The 24,720-nt window shown below is 47.7% G+C and overlaps 1 protein-coding gene across 3 annotated transcripts in view; it reads left to right on the top strand.

Annotated features, from left to right (window-relative positions):
- ZFAT (zinc finger and AT-hook domain containing) overlaps window positions 1–24,720 on the top strand; it is a 233,381-nt gene that overhangs the window by 6,022 nt on the left and 202,639 nt on the right. The window contains exon 1 of one of the 3 annotated variants that reach the window (XM_055348046.2): window positions 10,536–10,764. The exons of 1 other annotated variant lie outside the window; for it this stretch is intronic. In XM_055348046.2, the coding sequence (XP_055204021.1) occupies window positions 10,620–10,764 (145 nt within the window). In that variant the 5' untranslated portion in view covers window positions 10,536–10,619. Of the gene's footprint in view, window positions 1–10,535; window positions 10,765–24,720 lie in introns of those variants that run through there. One more of the 3 variants, XM_055348048.1, reaches the window with a different exon arrangement.

Genomic DNA, 24,720 nt, shown 5'->3' with positions numbered 1-24,720 from the left:
GAGATGTTTTGAGCTGGGTCTTGCAGGGTGAGCAGAGGTGCCCTGTAGAAGGGACAGCTGGTGCAGTGACACAGGTGTGACCCACCCTTTGTGACCAGGTGAGCACTGAGTTTGGGGAGGGGCATGGGGTGCTGGAGGTCTGTGATGAAGGGCCTTTGAGTAGTGGGAAGCTGTCAGGACTTTATTTTGGAAATGTTGAGGGACAGGAAGATAACAAGGCTGGCTAATTAGCCTTTCAGAAAGAAAGATCTCTGGCAGCTGCCAAGAGACAGGTTTTTTCTTTCTTTTTTTTTTTTTTTTTTGGAGTACTATATACATGCTGAAATGCATAGACCTTAAGTGTAGAGTTTGACCACTCACATAACCCACAGTCCTAACAATATACAGAACTTTTTCATCAGCCCAGAAAGTTTTCTCTTGCCCCTTACTATCCCATCCCTGCTCCTCACCCCAAGCAACCACTAGTCTTTTTTTGTTTGTTTGTTTTTGAGATGGAGTCTTGCTCTTGTTGCCCAGGATGGAGGGCAATGGCACGATCTCGGCTCACTGCAACCTCCTCCTCCCAGGTTCCAGCAATTCTCCTGCCTCAGCCTCCCGAGTAGCTGGGATTACAGGGGGATACCACCACACCTGGTTAATTTCTGTATTTTTAGTGGAGACGGGGTTTCACCATGTTGGCCAGGCTGGTCTGGAACTCCTGACCTCAAGTGATTTGCCCACCTCGGTCTCCCAAAGGGCTGGGGATTACAGGCGTGAGCCGCCACTCCCGGCCGCAACCACTAGTCTTGATGTCACCATAGATGAGTTTCTTCTTCTATAGAACATCATATAATTCTTTTGTGTCTGGTTTCCTTTATTCAACATAAAGCTTCTGAGATTCAGTAGTTTGTTTCTTTCTGTTGCGTGGATACAGCCATAGTCTATTTCCAGTTTTTCGTTATTGGGAATAAAGCTGCAGTGAATGTTCCCGTACAAGCCTTTTTGTGGATATTTATTTTCGTTTCTTCTGGGTTAATAAGTACATAGGAGTGGAATTTCTGGGTTATAGAGTAGTTATGTTTAACTTTTTAAGAAACTTCCAAATAGCTTTCCAGAGTAGTTTGTATCATTTTACATTCCCATCAGCAACGTCAGAGAATTCCGCTTGCTCTCTGTCCTCACCAGCATTTGGTGTTGTCAGTCTTTCATTTTGCCTTCCCTAGAGGATATGCAGTGGTATCTCCCTTAATTTGCATTTCCCTGATGACCAGTGATGTTGAGCATTTTTTCTTGTGCTTATTGGCCATTTGTGTCATCTTTAGAGACGTGTCTATTCAAGTCTTTGGGCTATTTTAATAAATTGGGGGCTGGGTGGTAGCTCACGCCAGTAATCCCAGCACTTTGGGAGGCCAAGGCGGGTGGATCACCTGAGGTCAGGAGTTCAAGACCAGCCTGGCCAACATGGTGAAACCCTGTCTCTACTGAAATTTAAAAAAAAAAAAAAGTTAGCCAGGCTTGGTGGCTCATGCCTGTAGTCCCAGCTATTCAGGAGGCTGAGGCATGAGAATCGCTTGAACCTGGGAGTGGAGGTTGCAGTGAGCTGAAATTGCACCACTGAACTCTAGCCTGGGCAACAGAGTGAGACTTGGTCTCAAAAAAAATTAAAAATAAAAAATAAATTGGGGGCTGAGTGTGGTGGCTCATGCCTTCAATCTCAGCATTTTGGGAGTCTGAGGTGGGAGGATTGCTTGAGGACAGGAGTTCAAGATTATCCTTGGCAACATACAACATAGTAAGATCCCACCTCTACAAAAAAAAAAAAAAAAAAAGCCAGCTGGGCATGGTGGTGGATGCCTTTGGTCCCAGCTAATCAGGAGGCTGAGGTGGGAGGATCGCTTGAGCCCAGGAATTCAAGGCTGCAGTGAGCTGTGAACATGCCGTTGCACTCCAGCCTGGGCATCAGTGAAACAGTTTCTCTAAAAATAAATAAATAGGTAAGTAAATACATAAATAGGGTTTATTGTCTTTTTGTTGCTGGAATGTAAGAGTTCTTTATATATTCTGGATATTTGTCTTTTGTTGTATATATGTGTGTGTGTGTGTGTGTGTGTGTGTGTGTGTGTATGTTGTGAATATTTTCTCCCAATTTCTGCTTACCTATTTGTCTTTTATCTTTTGATGAACAGAAGTTTGTGATTTTATTGGAGTTTTATTTGCCATTATTTTTACATTTATAGGAAGTGCTTTTTGTATCTTCTCTTAAGAAATGTTTTCCTACTTTAAGGTCCAAAGAAAATCTCCTAAGTTTTTTTGTTTTTTTTTTTAAAGGTTTATATTTCTTGCTTTTGTTAGGTCTACTGTCTATCTCTAATAAGTTTGTGTATGGTATGAAGTAGGGATGGAGAATGTTTTTTTCTTGCACGTGGATATCCAGTTTTTCTAGCCTCGTTTGTTAGAAGAAACTTTTCTTCCTCCATTGAGTTACTTTGGCTCTTTTCTTGAAAATTATGCATCAGTTCACTCCTGAACTTTCTGGTCTGTTCCATTGCTCTATTTGTTTATTCTTTATCAGTACCACACTGCCTTGATTACTATAGCTTTATAGTAATTTTTGAAGTATAAAGAATAAGCAAGAGAACACTTTTTGGAGGGACAAAAGTGCAGGCAGGAGAGTTTCATTAGATGCTGTCCTAGTGCAGTCCAGGCTGTAGGGATGAGAAGGGACAGATTTAGAGAAATAGTTCAGAGAGGAAGCCCCTGGGACTGGTGAGGGCTTGGCTTTTACCTTAGGGACCTGCAGGCATTCCATCCATGTTTGTTTCTAGGGAAAGAGGAATGATGAACATAACAGGCTCAAGGACTTGAAAACTCTGCAGGTTTCCTATGTGCAGCCCTGGGTCTGTAATCTTCAATTTCCTCCTGTGGTGGTAGAGAGAAACATCTTTTGAATTCTGCCTGTTTTTGTTTCTGAGTTGGTGCAAGGGGCTTGTTCAGGGCTAGCCAGGTTCCTGGAAGCATCTTGGGAAGACCCTTCCTCGGGGAGAGAGCCCCACAGGGAACCAGGCTCAGGTAATGCAGGGAAAAGGGGCCCTGGGGGGAAGCAGAACTGGGTGAAGTCCTGGTCCTGCTGTCTTACAGCCCTGGGACCTTGGCAAGTATCTTGAGTCACCATCGCCTCCTATATTATATATTACATGAAAATGGTCCCCACAGACCTATTTGGTAGCGTGCTTGTAGAGTTTTCATAGAGGAGGATTGGGAACATACCTGGCATATGGCAGGGGACTTCACTCTTTTCCACCATCTGTTTTTTCCTTCTTTCCCTCTCCTCTCTTCCCCTTCCATTCTCCCTCTGTCAGTCTTCACCTTCTTTCCCTGAACATTTTATCACTTTTAATAGTATCTGGGAGAATTAAATGCATGAGGAGGGATTGGATCTAATCCCTCATGCAGTTGCAGGGGAATAAGATAGGGTCTGGTCATAACTATCATTTCTGTAGACCTGCTCAGTCAGGTGCTTCACACCCATTCTTTAGTTTATTCTTCACAAAAGCTCTGCAAGGTGGGCTTATTATCTCTGCTTTCCAAGTGAGGATACAGAAGCTCAGGCTGGTCCCTGTGGCTGTCCAGCCCCACTCAATCTCTCCCTAGTGCTACTGGCCATCTGCGCTTGCTGATGTGGCCATAAACATCTCTGAAGTGCCTGCTGTGTGTGAGGCCCTATCTGGGCTGTGTGCAATGGCCAAGGCATGAGCCGTTAGGTGGCCGCACAGCACTACTCACATATCCTCTATGGGAATGGTACTCGGCATTGAGGGGTCCTTGAGACCTGTTCTGAAGGAACTCATAGTCTGTAAGGCAGACAACACTAATTAAAATGAGCAAAAGGTTTGAAAGATACTTTAACAGAAGAATGTATAAAAATGGTCAATAAATGTATGAAAAGATGCTCAATATCACTAGTTCCTAGGAAAATGCAAATTAAAATCACAGTGAGACACTACTACCTACCCACTAGAATGGTGAAAATTAAAAAGACAATCCCAAGTGCTGATAAGGATGTGAAGCAGCTGGAACTTTGATACGTCATTAGTAGGAATGCAAAATGGTACAGCTACTTTGGAAAATAGTTTGCTGGCTTCTTACAATGTTGAGGGTACACTTATATATTAGTCTGCTTTCATGCTGCTGAGAAAGACATACCCGAGACTGGGTAATTTATAAAGAAAAAGAGGTTTAGGCTGGGTGCGGTGGCTCACGCCTATAATCCCAGCACTTTGGGAGGCCGAGGCGGGCAGATCACGAGGTCAGGAGATTGAGACCATCCTGGCTAACATGGTGAAACCCTGTCTCTACTAAAAATACAAGAAATTAGCTGGGCGTGGTGGTGGGTGCCTGTAGTCCCAGCTACTCGGGAGGCTGAGGCAGGAGAATGGTGTGAACCCAGGAGGCGGAGCTTGCAGTGAGCCGAGATTGCGCCACTGTACTCCAGCCTGGGCGACAGCGTGAGACTCTGTCTCAAAAAAAAAAAAAAAGAAATAGAGATTTAGTGGACTCACAGTTCCACATGGCTGTGGAGGCCTTACAATCATGGCAGAAGGCAAAAGGCACTTTTTACTTGGGGGTAGGCAACAGAGAATGAGAACCAAGTGAAAGGGGAAACCTCTTATGAAACCATCAGGTCTCATGAGACTTATTAACTATCATCAGAACAGTATGGGGGAAACAGTCCCCAAGATTCAATTTATCTCCCATTAGGTTCCTCCTACAACATGTGGGAATTATGGGGGCTACAATTTAAGATGAAATTTGGGTGGAAATGCAGCCAGACCATATCAACTTGCCATAAAAGGTAGCAATCCTATTCCAAGAAAAATGAAACTTATGTCTATCTGAAGACAGGTATGCACATATTCATAGCAGCTTTATTTGTAATAGCCCTGTCTTAGTCTGATTTCTGTTGCTTATAACAGAATACCTGAAGTTGGGTAATATATAAGGAAAGGAATTTATTTCTTATAGTTCTGGAGGCTGAGAAGGCCAAGGTCAAGGGGCTGCATCTGGTGAGGGCCTTCTTGCTGGGTGGGTACTCTCTGAAGAGTCCCAAGGTGGCACAGGGTATCAATGGCAAGGGGCCGAGTTTGCTAATGTACTATGATCAGGACTCTTTTCCTCTTCTTTTAAAGCCACCAGTTCTACTCCCATCATAACCCATTAATCCATTAACTCTTTAATTCATTCATGAGAGCAGAGCCATCATGGTCCAATCACATCTTAAAGGCCCCACCTCTCAGCAATGCCACATTGGGGATTAAGTTTCAACATGCATTTTTGGAGGGAACATTGAAAGCATAGCAAGCCCCAAACTGGAACCAGCCCAAATGCTCATTAGCTGGTGAATAGCTAAACAAATTGTGGTATATCCATACAAAGGAATACTACTTGGCAATGAAAAAGGATGAAAAAGTGATGCAGGCAACAACCCGGACTAATTTCAAGGTTGTGTTAAAGAAGCCAGACACAAAAGACAACATACTTTGAGGATGGGAAAAATTAGAACCTTTGTTCACTGTTTGTTGGAATGTAAAAACAGTGCAGCTGCTGTGGAAAACAGTATGGAAATTTCTCAAAAAATTTCAGATAGAATTACCATGTGATTTAGCAACTTCACTTCTTGGAATATATTTCCCAAAATTGAAAGCAGAGTCTCAAAGAGATATTTGTATACCTATGTTCATAACAGCATTATTCATAATAGCTAAAACTTGGAAACGAACTAAGGGATGAAAGGCTAAGCAAAATGTAGTGTATACATAGAATAGAGTATTATTCAGCCTTAAAAAGGGTGGAAACCTGACACGGGCTACCACATGATGAACCTTGAGGCCATTGTGCACAGTGAAATAAGATAGTCACAAAAAGACAATTAGCAAATGATTACCCTTACATGAGGTTCCTAGAGTAGTTAAATTCAAAGAGACAGAACGTAGGATGGTGGTTGCCAGGAGCTGGGGGAGGAGGCATCCGGAGTTAGTGTTTAATGGACATAGAGTTTCGGTTTTGTAAGATGAAAAATTTCTGGTGATGGATGGTGGAGATGGTTGCACAACAATGTGAATGTATCTAATGCCACTGAACTGTATACCTACAAATAGTTAAGATGGTACATTTTATGTGTATTTACCATAAACACACATTTACGTAGGGGTGGGGGGTGAGGGCACTGACTGAAGAGGCATTGGGAGCTTGGTGGGGGCACTTGGGACTGGTCTGTGTCTTGACTGTGGTGATGGCGACACAACCCTGTCTCTCGATTTAAACTTATTCACTTGTACAAGGGTCGCTTGGGCAGTGCCAGAAGCTTGTACAAGGTAGAGTAGGGGGATCAGTGACATGGTCACTGCCAGTCACTTCTGCCTGGGCTGGGCGAGGGGCTCAGGAAAGCCACAGGATGATGTTTGAGCAGAGTGACCAGGCCAAGGGGACACAGCAGGGGGCAAGGCAGGGAAGCATGAGGGAGCCCGACAAGGTACGCAGCCTCTGCCTCCCCCCGGACTGGCCAGAGCTCCTCTGAGGTGGGGCAATCACAGCCCAGAGTCCGACAGTGAACTTCCAGGTCCGTGTGCGTTCTTTGTACAGGGGTCAGGCCTGAGCTGCTGAGCACTGGGGTGGAGGGAGGGGAGTGTGCTCAGCCGGCCGCTCTCCTGCTGGAGGTGCCAGCACTCTGGCTGAGCCATCCAGTAGCCTCTGGCTTGTGAGACCCTGCCCATGTCCTGAGTCTCTACCTCCATCGGCAGGGTCAACTCCCCATCCATCTAGCCTGCCTTTCTCTCCTCTCCTTGGCCTTGCTTCTTGCTGAGTTGGGTGTCTATGGGGTCCCCCACCTCAGAAATGTGGGCTCTGGGAAATAGCACTGGCTTTGGAGTCCCGGAGACCTAGCTTTGCATTTTAGACCAACAATGTGATAGTTCTTGTGACTTCTTTGAGCCTCAGTTTCCATTTCTACAAAATTGTAGCTAAACATGTCATCTGAGGATTTTATTCTCTGAAGAACCAAATCAGGTGAGGTACACACTGGACTGGCTGGTGCTCAGGAAGTGTTTTTGAGGTGATCTTGAGAGTTCTTGCTGAGCAAGCCCATGTTGAACTCAGCGCCTAAGACTCCATCAGAGGCAGCTTGCAGCTTTTCAAAGTCTGTCGGGGAGTATCACTGCCTGACAATGCGCAGGACTTGCAGCTGTCCTTGGCCCCACTGCCTGTATGCCACTTAGCTCCCCACGGGTGCGTGCCAGCCTTCTGCCTGAGCCGAGGCTCCTGCCCCGGTGCCTTGTCCATCCCGACAGCATGAAGCTCCAGCACTCACGTTCTTAACCATCAGAGAGGTTATCTGCAATCATAGCTTCCACCGTGTCCCAGTGCTGTGTGAGGTGCTCTCCAGCCATCGTTCTCTGCCAGTGTAACTGCAGTTCTCTCATGTTGGGATATTATCTTTGATTTACAGACAAATAAACGGAGGGGCAGAGAGGTTTGGTCACACGCTGGTAGGTGGTCCAGCCAGGATTTGAGCTTTGGGCTGTCCAATCCCAAACCAAACTGTGCTCTTTTCAGGCTACTGAGTGGACTCCATCACATTTCTTGAGCACCTGGGCCATCAGCACTTCCCACCCTACCTCATTTAATTTAATGAGGACCCAGGGAGGCAGATGCTGTTATTGCCATTATACAGATTAGGAAACGGGCTCAGCAGGGCAGAGTCATGGCACAGAGTCCACTCCTCACTAGGAGTGCAGCCAGACTCACCCAGGTCAGTGTGGTCCCAAAGCATAGGTCTTTATACCTACAGGCTGTGGGTTAGCTCCTTTTATTTCCTCTATTGTCATTGCTTTCATGTCTCTGTTCCTTTCCCTCTTTGGGCCTTATTGTTCCTTAGAGATTGATAGAAGCATTTCATACTTTGGGGTTATTAACCCTTTCCTGCCAGAGTTTGCTGTTTGCCCTTGTGGTGGGTTTGACCTGCTCTCAGGTGTGGACCCTGGCTTTATCCTCAGTTCCCTACACAATGCGGGGAGGGGGTGAGGGGCAATGATTAAGATCATTGGACTTTAGGGAAATGTGGGAATATAGAGATACAGTTGCAGAAATGCGAGGTGCCCTGGAACACCAGGCTTTGATTCTACGTTTTTAATGTTGATCTCACTCTCCTCTTCTTCTCTTTCTCCTGCTCTAAATTTTTAGAAGACAAAGTAATCAAGAAAAACATTCTGTACTTTTCCTTTTTAATCTTCTTTGGTCTTTGCTCTCTAATGGGAAGACTGTGTAAGAGATGCCCACAGAAGGGCTTGAATTGGGAAAAGAGTTTTGGTGATGGGAACTGATGGCTAGACATCAGGTAGGCAGGAACATTGATGGGATTTGGTGACTGCTTCTTGGTGCCCTTCCAGGGGAGGAGTCAAAGGTGAGAGGGTGGCCAGGAGGGTGCTGTGCCCTGGATCCCTGGGGGTGTCCGGGAGGCTGGTTCTGTTGAGTGGGAGGAGAGTTCCTCTTTGGGACACAGTGGCTTTGACGGTTCACCTGACCTTCTGACGCTTCTACCAGAATGTCCCAGGGAAGAGGGTGCATGAGTGATTTGTGTGGGGCATGGTGTTTGGAATTCTTGGATGCAAGGAACATAGATTTGATCAGGGCATTCTTTATTATTGGTCTTATTATTTTAGTTCAGAATTCCTTAGCAAGACTGCTGGAGTGTCTGAATAGTTGGCTGTCCTGCACTGTCAGGTTCCCCCGCTGCCTCTTCTGGGCATGCTCTCTATCTCTTCTGCCTTCCCTTGCCTCCTCCTGCTGCTATTATTTAGGTCATTCTTTTTTTTTTTTTTTTTTTTTTTTTTTTTGAGATGGAGTCTCGCTCCTTCACCCAGGCTGGAGTGAAGTGGCGTGATCTCAGCTCACTCAGCTCCACCTCCTGGGTTCAAGCAATTCTCCTGCCTCAGCCTCCAGAGTAGCTGGGACTACAGGCATCTGCCACCACGCACAACTAATTTTTTTTGTATGTTTAATAGAGACGGGGTTTTGCCGTGTTGGCCAGGCTGGTCTCGAACTCCTGACCTCAGGTAATCCACCCACCTTGGCCTCCCAAAGTGCTGGGATTACAGGCGTGAGCCACCGCGCCCGGCCTCAATTGGGTCATCCTTCTGCGTGTTCCTGACCGGCCCTGGTGGCTCCCTTATCCCAGGGCTTTTGGAGTTTGCTCTGTGTGCAGTCTGAGCAGGTAGGAGGGACTATGTGACATAGGGGTCTGTTGCTCAGCACTGAGCATGTTAAATATTGTTGTACTGGCTGGGTGCGGTGGCTCACGCCTGTAATCCCAGCGCTTTGGGAGGCCGAGGCAGGCGGATCACTTGAGCCCAGGAATTTGAGATCAGCCTGGCCGACATGGTGAAACCGCTTCTTTTTCTTTTTTTTTTTAGTTTTTAGTTTTTAGTTTTTTGAAATGGAGTCTCGCTCTGACCGGGCTGGAGTGCAGTGGCGCGATCTCGGCTCACTGCAAGCTCCGCCTTCCAGGTTCACGCCATTCTCCTGCCTCAGCCTCCTGAGTAGCTGGGACTACAGGCGCCCGCTACCACACCCGGCTAATTTTTTGTATTTTTAGTAGAGACGGGGTTTCGCCGTGTTAGCTAGGATGGTCTGGATCTCCTGATTTCGTGATCCGCCCACCTCGGCCTCCCAAAGTGCTGGGATTACAGGCGTGAGCCACCGTGCCAGGCCAGTGAAACCCCTTCTCTACTAAAAATACAAAAAAAGGCGGGCGCGGTGGCTCACACCTGTAATCCCAGCACTTTGGGAGGCTGAGGTGGGCGGATCACAAGGTCAGGAGTTCAATACCAGCCTGGCCAAGATAGTGAAACCCTGTCTCTACTAAAAATACAAAAATTAGCCGGGCATGGTGGCGGGTGCCCGTAATCCCAGGTACTCGGGAGGCTGAGGCGGAGAATTGCTTGAACCAGGGAGGCGGAGGTTGCAGTAAGCCGAGATCGTGCCACTGCACTCCAGCCTGGGTGACAGAGCGAGACCAACGGAGTGAGACTCCATCTCAAAACAAAACCAAACCAAAAACAAACCAAAACAATTAGCCAGATGTGGTGGTAGGCACCTGTAATCCCAGCTACTCTGGAGGCTAAGGTGGGAGGATCGCTTGAACCTGGTGGGCGGAGGTTGCAGTGAGCCGAAATCGCGCCACTGCACTCCAGCCTGGGCGACACAGCGAGACTCGTCTCCAAAAAAAAAAAAAAAAAAAAAAATTGTTGGATGAGTTTCCTGACTGATGGCAGCTCAGAACCGTTAATATGCCTGAGAGAGATACGTAGAGTCCAAGTTTTTCTAGACGCTGGGCGCTTCTCGCCTGCAGCCTCCAGGGACTGGAGCGGGCTCCCAGAGACCTAGGAGGGCCCCCTGCTGGGTGGTGGCGGCTACCAGCCTCAGGCCACACCCCCTCGGAGTGCTGGTTGGTCTGTGGATGGTGTCATGTGCTCATTCTGGGCCAATCAGAGCCTCTGTGGCGGCAGGATGCCCTGTCCCACCTGGGCAGGGCTGTAGCTGTATTGGAGAGAAGCGCGGGTGGGTGGCGCCAGCTAGGGATAACTAGGATGGTAGGGCTTCCTGGGAGAGTGCGGGAGTCTGAGAAGAAAGGGTGTAGATGGAGAGGCGGTGGCCTCACCTCTGCATGCTCCGTGGGAAGCGGCGGAGGCGCCCAGCATCCCTCCTACTCTGCCCTTGGTGGAGGTTTACGAGGTAATTCTCCCGATGCGAGTTTCCACTCTTAACTTTCCTGTTGATTCCTGGGTGGCTTCAGAGGTGTCTCGGCTGTTCTCCACTCCTGGTCGCCTATAGCAACTCCTGGCAGGAACGCTGTGCTGCTTTGCAGGGTGGCCCGGGACTCAGGGGCTGCCTTGGTTGGCTAGAGATGCGGCCTGGGTCTGGGGAGCCTCCTTGTTTAGAGATGGCCCACACCTGGGGGTGGCACCTCCTTGGTTAGAGATGGGGCCAGGGCCTGGGGGTGGCACCTCCTTGGTTAGAGATGGGGTCAGGGCCTTAGGGTGGTGCCTGTTTGGTTAGAGATGCGGGCAGGGCTTGGGGGCAGCTCCTCCTTAGTTAGAGACTTGGGCATCTGGGGGGTGGCACCTCATTCGTTAGAGATGGGACTTAGGCCTGCGGATGGGCTCCTCCTTGGTTAGAGATGCGGGTAGGGCCTGGGGGCAGTGCCTCCTTGGTTAGAGATACCACCTGGGCCTGGGGGTGGGTGGTGCCTCCTTGGTTAGAGATGCAGGCAGGGCCTGGGGATGGCGCCTTCTTGGTTAAAGACCTGGGTGTCTAGAGGGTGGCACCTTATTCGTTAGAGATGGGACTTGGGCCTGCGGATGGGCTCCTTCTTGGTTAGAGATGCGGGTAGGGCCTGGGGGCAGCGCCTCCTTGGTTAGAGATGCCGCCTGGGCCTGGGGGTGGTGGTACCTCCTTGTTTAGAGAGGCAGGCAGGGCCTGGGGGTGGCGCCTCCTTGATTACAGACGCAGGCAGGGCCTGGGGGGCGGTGCCGCCTTTGTTAGAGATGGCCGAGGCCTAGGGGGTGGTGCCACCTTGGTTAGAGATGCGGGCAGGGCCTGGGGGCAGCGCCTCCTTGGTTAGAGATGCTGCCTGGGTCTGGGGGGGGGGGCGGTGCCACCTTTGTTAGAGATGGCCCAGGCTTGGGGAGTGTCGCCACCTTGGTTAGAGATGCGGGCAGGGCCTGGGGGCAGCGCCTTCCTGATTAGAGATGCCGCCTGGGCCTGGGGGTGGTGGTGCTTCCTTGGTTAGAGATGCAGGCAGGGCCTGGGGCGGGGGCAGTGCCGCCTTTGTTAGAGATGGTCCAGGCCTGGGGGCTGGCGCCATCTTGGTTGAGATGGCCGGGCCTGGAGGGTGTCGCCTCCTTGGTTGGAGATGGCCGGGCCTGGGGGCGGCGCATCCTTAGTTACAGACGGAGGGCCTGGGCCTGGCAGCCGGGGAGTGGCTCTTGCCTTTCAGAGACAAAGATGAAGAGAGCAAGGGGTATGGGATTTGCTCAAGAGCATGGCCAGGGGCCCTACTGGGAGCAGAGCCGAGGCTTCTCACCTCTCAGAGCGTCTGCGAGGGCCTTCCTGGCCGGGGTGCCTTCTGGGGAGGATGTGGACGCAACCCCCTTGCCCTGGGTCTGGAGTGAGCTCCTCCACTGCAGCCGGGGCCATGGTTGGTTCGTCCTCCTCTGGCCGCTGCCTTCTCCTGGGTTCTCCCTGCCTGGCTCCCTCCCCTGAAGCCTTGAGGTCCATCAGTTTGCGGTGCGACCATCCTGCTGTGGGCATGAGAATCCTCCCTTTCCCAGGTGACTTCATTTTCGTGTTTTTTTTCAATGTGGAGATGTCTTTTGAGAACTAATTTTTCAACTTTAAAAAATGGAGACCTTAGATATATAATGAGGCAACATTTAGGGAATTGTAGTTATAGTGATAACTATGGTAATGGATTTGATTGCTTTTTCTATTTAATACTCCGAATGTCTTCTAGGGAGAAAGGCTTTGGTTACATGGACACCTTTTATTCTTTGAGCCAACTTGATTTGAGGATTCCAATGGGGAGGGGGCACAGGAACACACGAGCGCTGAAGTTCCTGCAAGTAAAAGACCATGGATCTGGAGCTTCTGGAGCCTTTAGAGAGGCAGGGAAGATCCAGCGATGGGAAGGAGAGGCAAATGAACTAGGAGGATGGCTAGATGGAGCCTGTTGTGTGTTGACCTCTCCTTCAGATGCTCAAATACCGAAGCCATGTTGGATGTAGGGTTTGTTCTCATTTAACCTGTTATTATGACATAGTTTATACTTACAGAAAAATGGAGAGAGTAGTACAAAAACTTTTCATATGCCCTTCACTCAGTCTCCTGAGTGTTAGTATTTTACTACATTGCTTTGTCCTCTGTCTCAGCCATTTGGGATAAAGTTGCAGAGCTGATGCCCCTTTGCCTATTCCTAAGTATCTTCGGTGTTTATTTCCTAAACACAAGGACATTCTCCCACATAACCACATTTCAGTTATCAAAGTGAGCAACAGCATCAGTGTAGCTTTCCTCTTGAGATGTCACTGATTGTCCCAGCGACACCCTTTATGGCGGAAGGACACCTCAGCCACGCGCCTCATTCCAGCGTCATTTTTATGGCGGAAGGACACCTCAGCTGCGCTGCGCGTTCCAGCGTCATGTCTCTTCACTCTGAATGTGGAGCGCTGCCTCTGGCCTTGTGTTCCAGGACATTGATATTTTTGTGGAGTATGGGCAAGTTATTTTGTAGACTCTACCTCCCTTTGGCTGTGTGTAATGCTTCCTCGTGAGTGGATTTAAATTCTGCATTTCTGGGCAGGAATTACGCAGAAATAATGCTGCGTTCTCAGCACACCATAGCAGGAGGCACGTGATCATGATTTGTCCCATTGCTGGTGATGCTACATATTTGAGAAGGTCAGGTTTCTTCACTGTAAAGTTACTGTATTTCCCCTTTGTAATGAAATGCCTTGTGGTGAGCTATTTGAGACCGTGTGTTTATCCTGCTACGCCTCACTCCAAGGACTTTCTTCATTCAGTAGTTTCAGCACCCATTGATGATTCTTGCCAGACTTGGTTAGCATCAGGATGGCTGCTACGTGATGGGTGTCTAATTCCGTCATTTCTTCTGCATTTACTAGTTGTCTTCTCCCACCCCCCGCGCCCCGTTTTATTGAGGTATAATTAACAAAAATTGTATGTAAGTAAGGTATACGGTGTGATGCTTTGATACAGGCATACATTGTGAAATGGTTATCACAGTCAGCTAATTCACATAGCCGCACCTCACGTTGTTACTATTTTGTTTTACTAGTTGTCTGTGTAAGGAAGAACGTTCTCTTTTCCTTTATTTATATTTGTGTAGACTCAGGAATGCTTATTTTAGTCAGTGGTCTGTAATCTTTTCTCATTGTTTAATTTGGTGCTCAGATTGCCCCATATTTGGCCAGTTGTGTTAAAGTGGGCCTTTGTATTCCTTCAGCGTGCCCCCGCTTTTGTGAGGACTTCCTTACTTTCTGGTACAAGATATTCTGGGCTCATTTTCTGCTTTCCCTGTTCCAGCTCTGGAATCAACTATTTCTACAAGGAGACCTGGTTTCTTTTAGTGGAGAGTGGCATTTAGAAACGGAGATCTGGGAACTAGGTGAGCTGGGTGTCATTGCCTCTCCACCCTCTCAGAAACACAGCTAGGAAACAGAAGTATGTATGTACATATACGAGACATACATGTATCTAAATTCAAGACACACCTACACAATCTGTATTTCCCTCTTAAAAATCATTGAGTTCACATGGATTTTTCCAGTTGGAATTCAACAGCACAGTGTATTCTATCCTCTCTCCTTTCCATATTGATAACTCCGTTCTCTGACAAAGAAAAATCTGGATCTCACTATCCATAATATAGTTACTTATTTGCTCAGTCCTGGACTATACTAAAAATAGTTTCAGAATCAGGAAACCATGTCTTTGTGAAAAAGAAGCCCGCTACCTAGAGTTCAGTATTTAATTAGAGCTCTTCTTCTCTTTAGCCCGAGGCATCTGGTGTAAACAGCAGCTTCCAAAGTTACTTGGGTTGATCGTCTCCTATTTCAGTGCAATTATGGTTATTCATTTAAAGTATAGTTTTGTTCATTTGTTTGTTTGTATTTTGTTTTAAGATTTCCTCCCATACTTGTTTATTGTATTTACTTTCATCCTTTGACTAGGTGAATTTTGGAGGTGAGCATATTTCAGTGAAAGGACTGAATTTCGCTTCTTTTTGTTTGTGGGGCTTGAACAGAGAATGGCAGAGGCCTGAGGGTGTAAGTTTCCAGGAAGGAGTAAAAGTCCTGGGCGGCCATGGCCCTGAAGGGACTTACCCCATTGAGGTAGGGCTGGGGCGCACCTGCTGACACCTGGATTCTGAAACCCTTCAGTGAGAGTCTTTCTTCCAGTGCTTTGTCTTGGTTCTGGTTTCTCTTCCTTCAAATCACCATTCTGATTTGCATTTATTCCCATTTTATAGGTGAAGAGTCAGAGAGTCAGAGAAGTTGTGTTTTCTCCTCTGCTGGGGATTGGACTGGGGGCTTTCCCACCCTGAGCCTGATCTTTCTTCCTTGGCACACCATCTTCCTTTTCTAGAAAATGAGCGTTAAGAATGACTTAGTTCAGGCCGGGCATGGTGGCTTACGTCTGTAATCTCAGCACTTTGGGAGGCTGAGGTGGGAGTTCGAGACCAGCCTGACCAACATGGAGAAACCCTGTCTCTACTAAAATACAAAATTAGCCAGGTGTGGTGGCGCATGCCTGTAATCCCAGCTACTTGGGAGGCTGAGGCAGGAGAATTGCTTGAACCCAGGAGGGTTCAGTTAGTTCAGATTATTCTCAGGGTTTCTTAAGTGAACACTCTGGAAATGTTCTGGTCTTCATGATAAAGGAAATGCAGGTAAATATCTTTTATAGCTTTAACATGGATCTTTTAAAGCACTTTACTATATTTTGAATTAAATGATATTGATAATTTTGGAGCTTACAATCTATTGAGGGAGACAGGTTAAACCAATAAGCACAGCATTAAATACATGATTACAAATCGTGGTCATATTACAAGGCAAATAAGCAGGAGGGAGTACCAGAGACCTCATTAATATTGAAGGGGGTTTACGAAAAGTCTCTCTGAGAAAGCTAGGATGGAGTTGAGACTTGAAGAATGAAGTTCCTGAATTAATAAAAAGTCTGAAAACCAGCGAGCAGGTGCTTGCTTACCCGTCCTCCTCACCTTGCAAAATTGCAAGCCTGCAGGCCGGAACAAGCTGCCCTGTGGCCAGAGTTCTCGTTTGTCTTTTATCGCCCCCTAGGGGACATGTGTGTGAATGGATCTGCTACAGGTGGCCTGGGAGACACTGTGTCTGTGGAGGCGCCCGCTGCAGCGGAGACTGGCCTCCTGGCCACCACCACAGTGTAGGCCCCGCCTGAGCATGGGGCTGAAGGGCCAGGATGCCAGGCCTGCAGGAGAGAAGACCCAGGGCCACTGGATAGCTTGTTCAGATGCTTACAGCACTTGGCTATGGGAGAGACTGGCCTTGCCAGGGTCACCCTGAGGCTGTACTAGCCTAGCATGGTGAGGGAAAAGGGGGGCAGCCTTTCTGTGGCTCCCAGTGATGTAAACACAGGTGGCAGCTGCCCACAGTGATGCCTCTGCATCGAGGGGAGGGCCAGGTAGGACTTTCTGACCTTGTTTGGATACAGGCTGGGAAGCTGGACTTGGACACTCTGTCCTTTCCAACAGCAAGAGTCTACAAAACTAGGTTATAAATAACACCACAGTCATGTAAAATTATTCTCATGAACAAAATGGAATTGCTTATTTATGTTCCTGGAGGGGAGAGTCTGTGTCTTCCTCATTTCTGATTGCACCTAGCATGGTGAGTGACCGATGTCAGGCATTCATTTAGTGTTGAATTATGAGGCCAATGCACATAAATTCAAAGAATTCTGCTTTTTTCTCCTAATAAAAACTGAACAGCCCAGATATTTGTAGAATACATTAAATATTTATTTTATATTTTGGTTACCAGGAAAAATGGGCCAGATCATTTTGGTAGGCTGGGGATGGGTTGAGGGGATGGTTTGGAGAATTCTTCTTTTCCCAGTGGCTCTCCTTCCTTAAATTTAAAGCTCTATTCTGGAATTTGGAAAGACCCTAGACACATGTAAATACTAAGGGGAAGTTCTTTCTTCAGGATTTAATTTGAAAATCAGAACATTTTATATAACTGAGCCCAATATAACTGAGGCCAATCTCAGACTTTCATAAAGCGGACATTTGGAATTGAATTTGTATGTTTTCCACATCTGCCTCCAGTTCCTGCCCAGCCTGTTATTTTATCTCCTTGATCAGGACCTCAGGATCCCTGAGCACACAGTCAGCTTTTAAACCTGTGACAATAATAAATGAAAATGTTCGTCCGTCATCTGCCTCTCCTGTAACAGTGTGGACAGGGACTTGGTCTGCAGGTTCTAAGTCTGCTAATTCTTTGTCTCGATTTTCCTAACTCTTGAATCTCAAAGAGTTTGGGGGTGGTGGAAGCCTTCTCCTACACTGCTGGAGGTCAGAGAGTAGGACCTGTGTACTACATTTCTCTCGTCTGCAGGGAAAAAGTTGCCTGGTATTCTGGAAATAATGTGAATACTGGGTTCATGCCTAGTCCAAACTTTGATGTGCTGTAGGTGAAAAATAACACACTGGCTGTTGAAGACTTAGTACACAAAATTTAAAATTTCTCATTGATCTTTGAAAATAGATTATAAGTTAAATGATTCTATTTTGGATATACTGGGTTAAAGAAAACATCATTAAAATTATTTTTTCTTGATTATTTTTATTTTAATATGGCTACTGGAAAATTTTAAATGACATCAGTGGCCATGCTGTGTATCTGTTGGACAGCACTGGCCTGGACAAAGCATCCAGACTCTTGCCCCGTGCTTTCACAGGCCTGGGCTGGAGTGCGTGTCCTTGTGCAGAGTCACACATCTGTCCGTGTCCTCCAGTCTAGGAGGTGTCCCTGGCGGGGGCCATCTCCAGGAACAGTGCCTAGCACCTTTTAAGAAAAAAGTAGCTGTTGACTGAATTCGGCCTTCTATATTGTTTTCAAGCCTGTTTCACCTGGTAGCTTGAATACCTTGACCGCTGGAAATTCTACTTGTTTTTCTCTTTCATGGCTCCATCTGCTCTCTATCGTAATATGCAAATCACATCTTTGTTGAATTAAAACATCCCTGAATTAGGGGAAGGAGGCTGGGTAGAGTCAGCATTTCTAAGGACTTGGGTTTTGTCTGGCAGGAATTCTCACCCACCATGGTGTTGATGCAGGGCAGGTTCTTGGCTTCGCTCAGGAGGGAATTCAAGAGTGAGCTGCTGGTGGTAGTAGAAAACAGCTTTATTAAGGCAGTGACAGTGTTACTGCTCCTGTGGAGCAGGGCTACCCTGTAGGCAGAGCGCCAAGAGTAGCAGTGCTTTGCAGCCAAATTTATACCCACTTTCAATGACGTGCTAATTAAGGGGCAGGTTATTCAGAAATAGCTAGAAAGTGGGTGGTAACTTCCGGCATTGCCATGGCAAGGTAGTAACTTTTGGGTGTTGCCATTGCAATGGTAAACTGTTACGCTCTGGTGGGCGTGTATTATGGTGATGGGCAGTGAGAGGTGCTTTAGGCCCCTCTTCCCAGTTCTGGCCAGTCTTCAGTCAGGTCTGAAGTTGAATCCTGCCTGCCTTCTACCTCAATGTGATGTTACTAAACTGCAGAAACGGAAAAGGGCAGGCAGCACCTTCATCTGCTGTGTGCCAGGCACTGTGCTTGGTACTTCACTGGAATAAACTCCTGCATTTTGAAAACCCCAGGAAGCAGAGTGAGGAAACCGTGGCTGGATACGTCTAATGAACAAATGGGTTGAATCCCACCTCCTGCAGCTCTCGGTTCCCTGAGGCTGCAGCAAGCAAGCTCTTATTTGGTCTCTTCCTTCTCTTGATGGGTTGAGGATGTGATGGGATAGAAAATGCGGGTAGAATTTGAGGCCCCTGAGGGAGAGGGTGGAGGTCGAAGGTGGCATGTGTGTGACCCTGAACGAGTGTTGTCTTTCCAGAGCTGGAACTGGGTGACAATTGCCTGCTCCCTCCCAGGGCTCCAGACAGCTCCTCCAAGCACCTGCTGTGGCTCAAACTCTGGAAACCCAAGTCCTGGCTCCTTTTCTTCCTTTTGTTTCCTCCACCTTCCTTCTCCCCTTTCTCTTGGCTCTTTCTTTTCTCAGTTCTTGGGATTTGGATCCCTGATTTCCACTTTCTGTCATTATTGTTGCTGTGTTGTTTATATTGTCTCTCAAAAAGCTTCTGAATTGCCTGTGTCTTTGGTTTCCCTGAAGAAAGTGTGTGTATGTTTGTGTGCGCATGTGTGCTGTATGTGCATTTGTGTATGTACACACGTTTTGCGGGTGCATGTGTGCACATGTGTATGTTTTATGTGTGTGTATGTGTATTTGTATAGATGTGTGTTAGAGGACAGCAGAAGCAACTAGGGACCCAGTAGGTAGCTTTAGCTGTCTGGCTGAACGTTTCTGGATTTAAAAAATTCTCTGTTCTCTTCAGCATCGACACCATCTTTAGCAGTCTACAAAGCCCTTTTCCCAGTATTCCCCTACATAACACCCCCACCACAAGATCCCCCCCGCCGCCCATCAATCTTACCGGGGCAGCTGTGGCTATCTCCATTTTTGAGCTGAGTCCCTACAGATTCAGGAAGGGAAAGGTGGCTCCAGTCACACTGAAGTGGCTGATGCCATGGGGTTTGAACCAGGGCTTCTGAGCCGAGCTCAGTGCTGAGGCTGGCTTTCAGGCAGCCCTTTACTTCAGAAACAAGACGAGAGGCAGGCCCGCCCCACGGAGGAACAGAAATACACTAAAGCAACGTAGACCAACAGCTGTCAACCCGGATGTGCGGTGGTGATGGGCATTGCTATTTCTCCCCAGTACGCTAGAAAATGGGAGAGGATTTTGCTCCTTTTACTTTTGATGTGGAAATGACCACAGAGACTTGGTTACTTAGAGGCATCACTTGAGAGCTGTGGGTAGGCGGCTCTTCAGGGCCACCTCGTCAGTTTGCAAATGGGGAGCTGTCCTGTCCGGGGTCTGCAGCGGGACAGGGGGTGTTCCTGTACCCTCAGCACTTCCCACACATCTGCTCTCGGGGTGGGGGGCTGTTCCTGTTTACGTAAAATGATTTGTGGTGCTTTCCTGAGGGCCACATTTTAAAGCTATGATTATTGTGTTAAATGTGAATATATTCCATTGCCCAGGGGCTCTCATTTTGAGAGTGCTTAAAAATAACTTAAAAGAATTTATGCCAAGTTTCAACATGGAAGAGATGCGTATGCATAAAATTATAATGCAACTGTTGGCCCAGCCTTAATTATAGCTGATGCTGAGTATTTCTCATTTTATTTTGTTAATCCAGCTTCAGCAAAGAAACACCCACGGGATTTCTCTCTTGCCTTTAATAAACACGTTAACTGTGTGAGCTATGGGAGTTGGCATGTTCATCAGCATTTTATGAGATGCATGATAATCATTTCACAAATTAGGGGTGTGCATTTATTGGAGCTTCAGCCCACTGAGCATCAGAGCTGGAAGGGAGGCACCTTGGAGATGATTTATGGGCAGGGGAGCAGCAGGAGGCAGGAGGGTTGGTTCATATTGTGTCCCTGCAGGGTGGAGGGGAGGTGGGTGCTGGTGGGTCTGCCCCACACCCTTGCTTTGGTTCAAGATGCTGTCTCTGTCTCTCTGCATGTTAGCCTCTGCATAAGGCTTGAAGACTAGGTTCCACTTTCAAACACTCCAAGGCCACTAGTAATTTGGGCTGCTCTTCTTTCAGAAGAGACAATGAGGGATAAAGAAATTCAGAGACATATGCAGAATCCATCCATTGGAAGTGTGAGAGCCACTTAGGAGCTGGGAGGCCTGGGCTCCTGACAAGGCGGGTACCCCTCATGATGCTTCATGTAGAATGGTGCCTCTGAGGGGCCAGGCACTAAGCTAGGCACATCGTCTTCGTGATGTCCTGCTGTCCTCTCTGCAGCCCTGTGCAGAAGGAAACTGAAGCTCAGAGAGGCCAAGTGTGTGTGTGCAGGGTCACACAGCTACGAGGGCCAAAATAGTGTTCCGATCTATGTTGTTTTAAATGAGAGGTTCACTTGTGAATCAGAATATCGTTTTTTTTTTCCTATATCTTTTCCTTTAAAATTTGCTGTTCACATTTTCTTAGATTAACGTGTAACATACATGTAGAGAAATATGCATAGGGTAAACAGCTTAGTGAATGTTCGCAAACTGAACTCACTGCATAACCAGTGAGTAACCAGTATCACATCTGGAAGCAGAACTCCCCTGCACCCCAGAAGTCTCTGGTCCCAGCCCCCAACCCAGGATAACCAGGACTCAGGGCAGGGTGGTTGTGCCTTCCTTGTAGCCATGTCAGTGGAAGCAGGCCACCTGGACCCTGGGTTAGGCTTATTCCTCTCCGTGTCATTTCTGTCACATAGAAATGTGGGCATACACGGGAAAGCCCCATAAGAGTTGAAAATAACTTACTCAGGTTGAGAATTGGCCAGGTGGCGGCCAATCTGTGGTCAGAGTTGGTTTGAGTTACCTGCTGGGGCTGGCCAGGGCACCTGAGCTGTCAGGGCAGCTGCATCCCCTCTGGGGACCAGCAGCAGCAGCGACTCCACCTAGGAAGGGCAGCAGGGTCTGGTCCTGGGCCAAGGATGTGTGTTTGGGTTGTAGCCCTGCTGTGTGCCCACCTGCTGTATCACCTTGTAATCCCCTACCTGGCCCAGTTAACTCGTCTTAAGATGGGAACAGCAGCCCCTCACTTACTGGGTTAATGTGAAGGTTAAGTGGGGTGACGGGGAAGGCACCAGCCAAGAGTTAGGCAATCAGTAAATACTAGCCATGTTTTTTAAAATTATGGCCTAGTCAGATGTAGTGCCCTGGTGGGCCACTGGAGGGTGATGTTAGCACGTATATGTCGCCCTCCCGTTGATGAAGGTCTGTGCTTTCTGCCTGACAGTAACTCCCAGTGTTGTTTTGCTAAAAGACTGTCTGCCTCTTACCTGGTGGTCCGCTGTTCCCTGGTTCTGGACCTGCTGCCAACCTGTGCAGTGGGCATGCTCCTTAAGTGTGTGGTCTGGGGTGGGTTGGTATCACTTACATCTGGCATACTGTTATTTTCCAGCTGTTGCTCCCCGAAATGAATTGCTGTAGTAAATTATAACAAACACAGCAAAGTCCCCTTCTCCATGTAGCTACTTTTCTTAGTTGTAATTAATCATTTGAAATGTCCCTCTAACCATGACGCTGGCTGTGGGCTGGGGAGACCAAGACTTGCATTCCTCGCAGTATTGCTCACTGTGAGCATTACAGGAAATAACAAGCGATTTCCTGTAGCAGGGCTAGGTACCAGGTGGGTGGGCAGATGTGGTGGTCGACTTGGTGGGTCTTGGTTAAGTTCTGGATTTTTAATTTATCTGACTGGGGGCTCTTTGGCAGCTCACTAACCTGAGCCCCAGGTTTCTCCTCTGTAAAAAGGGGATGGTGACGGTGGTGGTGGTGACGGGGATGACACCATGTAGTGGGCTGTTTCACAGGACAGCAGGGAGGGTCCAGTGTGGTCACTAATAGGAATGTCTGTGTGACCAACAGGAGGCAGCGTAAACACCTCCTTGCAGCTGGTGGCTGGGGCAGGGGAGGGTGGGGGTGCCACTTTGTGCCATGAAGTCTTGATGTCTTCCTCTCCTTCCCATGGCTGACACGTGGAAACTCCTAGAACACCAGCTCTGGGAGCTCCTGTGCCTTTTCCTGGCTGGCCTCCTCTAATCCTGGTGGGCTGTCTGCTCACCTGGGCACTCCTCGCACCCAGCCCCCACATTTGCAGTTCTGGAATCTGGCACTTTGAGGCTAAGCTGCCCACACCTGCCACACTTACCAAGTTTCTCGTTGCAATGAATGAAACTTTTTTGTGCCAAGAATGCCTTTTCCCCACGTAATCTAAATCTATCTTGCTACTGGTTAAACTAGTTTCCTGTCTTCTTTTATTTTTTGGGTCATTTTATCAATCAAACATACCTTTATTACATAAAGGAAGGGAGAAGTGTAAGACATATCCCTACCCTGTCCAGTCAAACATCTAATCAACGTCAAGGAGAAATACCAGGAACCCAGCAGCTGTGTCTAGAGCTGGCGTGTCCCTATGTTGTGGGCAGCCCTGGCCTTGATCTCGGTCTTGAATGAGTGTTTGGTCCTGACCAAGACAAGTTGACGTGTCTGAGGCCCAAGCTGTCTGGGGATCAGTAAGTCTTCCTCCTGTAAGAGGGAGATCTTATTATTTTGTCACTTGCTATCCCTTTATTTCTAACACCCATGTAAGTGTTTTTTTAAATTTAATTTTTCTTGGATTACACATGTAATTCCTGTTGTGGAAGATCTGAAAAACTCAGAGAAAATCTCCAAACTAGAAAAATCACACTAATTGTCATCCATTTACCCAAGCCAGGCACTGGTATGGGGTGTTAGGGAGCTGGGTGGATGGGCAGAAGGTGCTGGGTCGTCTCCTCTGTCCCTTTCAGTGTCCCTGTACTCTCTCTTTCTCGTGGTCTGTGTGTCTCTGTTTTTTTCAGACCAGTTTCCTTGGCTTTTCCCCTGTAAGTTAACAGCTTTCCCCTAGTCACCCAAGTGGAAAGCTTTTTATCAGAAATTGCAAATTGGCAACCCACAGGCCAGACCTGACCTGTAGATTTGCTTAGTTTGGTCTGCAGGGGCTGCAGAGGTTTTTTTCTTTTCTTTTTTTTCTTTCCCAGAAAAATCTTATTTGATGGCCAGTGCTTAAAAATCAGGGGATTCCAACTACAAATTCAATATTTGGGCCTCCGTTGACTAGACCTGGGAGGCAGCTACCCCATCAGACAGAGCAGGCTTTCTAAGTGCCCCACCCCCTGTCTCCAGACCTCCGGGATGGGCCTCCTGCTTGCAGGGCAGGAGCTTCTTGCATCCATTTCCTGGCCAGGTACTGGTCTGTGGGGGGGCTCTTGGTGGAGCCGCCACAGCTCTCAGTGTGCCTGCCCTGCCTTTAACCTGTCCTCTTTCCACACTCAAGGCTCTTCCAGCAGGCAAGGCTCTTGGTTCTGCCCCCACTGGCTGCGTGGCTTCCACTCCCTTCTCCTTTCCTTCCTCCAGCTGTCTGGCCACCTCCTGGAGCAGTTCAACTTCCCCTTTTCTGACAGACCTCTTCCAGGTGCTCCAGCCACAGGGATCTCTGCCTTCTCCGCACGTGCTTCTGTGGCCTGTGGTTAGTATGTTCATATGTAGATGCGCACACATACAACCTGCTTTCCTACCTGATTTTTAAGCTCCTTGTGATTCCTCAAGTAGCTGTGGAACCATACAGGCCTGTATTTGATTCTTAGGCAAGTTATAGCTTTCTCATCTGTAACGTGGGATAATCATATCTTTGTGTCTGACACATTAGCAGAGCTACTGTGTACAGCTGTGCAGGTTACACACTGCACGAAGGAGCCACTTCTTCTTTTTTTTTTTTTTTTTTTTGTATCCTCCATGGCCCCAAGGGAGCCACTTCTAAGGGGACTCATTTCACATAGTGAATTTGTATGTTTATTATGAGTTTTCTACAAATGGCTGCAAAGTGTCTTGTTCCAACAAACTCAATATGTTATGACCATTTTCTGACAGGGGGTGCTAGTGTCTTAAGGAAGGGTGCATTTGTCCAGTTCTCACAGAGGTGCCTTAAGGGCTAGCAGCAACCCAGCTTGTCCAGATCAAATGTGAGAGGGAGTGCGAAAGCCTCTGGTACTCAGGAAATGTTTATCTCCTCTCCCTTGAAAGTAGGGTTGTTGTGCTGGCATAGAAGTGAGCTCAGAAGCCAGGCTTACAGTCTGAGTGTGTACGGTGTGCAGAGTGGGGAAAAAGGGCCTTACAGGGGAGGGAGCCGAGGTTGGGAGCCAGGCTCTCTCCCCAGCTAACATCCAGCCTGCCCAGTTATATGGAAATGTTTCTGAACTTCATTGATTCAAAGACTTTTTAATTTAATTTAATTTAATTTT

This window comes from Gorilla gorilla, chromosome 7, assembly GCF_029281585.2.
Source record: "Gorilla gorilla gorilla isolate KB3781 chromosome 7, NHGRI_mGorGor1-v2.1_pri, whole genome shotgun sequence".
In the NCBI taxonomy this organism is placed as follows: domain Eukaryota; kingdom Metazoa; phylum Chordata; class Mammalia; order Primates; family Hominidae; genus Gorilla; species Gorilla gorilla.
The sequence above is the reverse complement of the archived record's forward strand: the minus strand, read 5'-3'. Positions and strand labels throughout refer to the sequence as shown.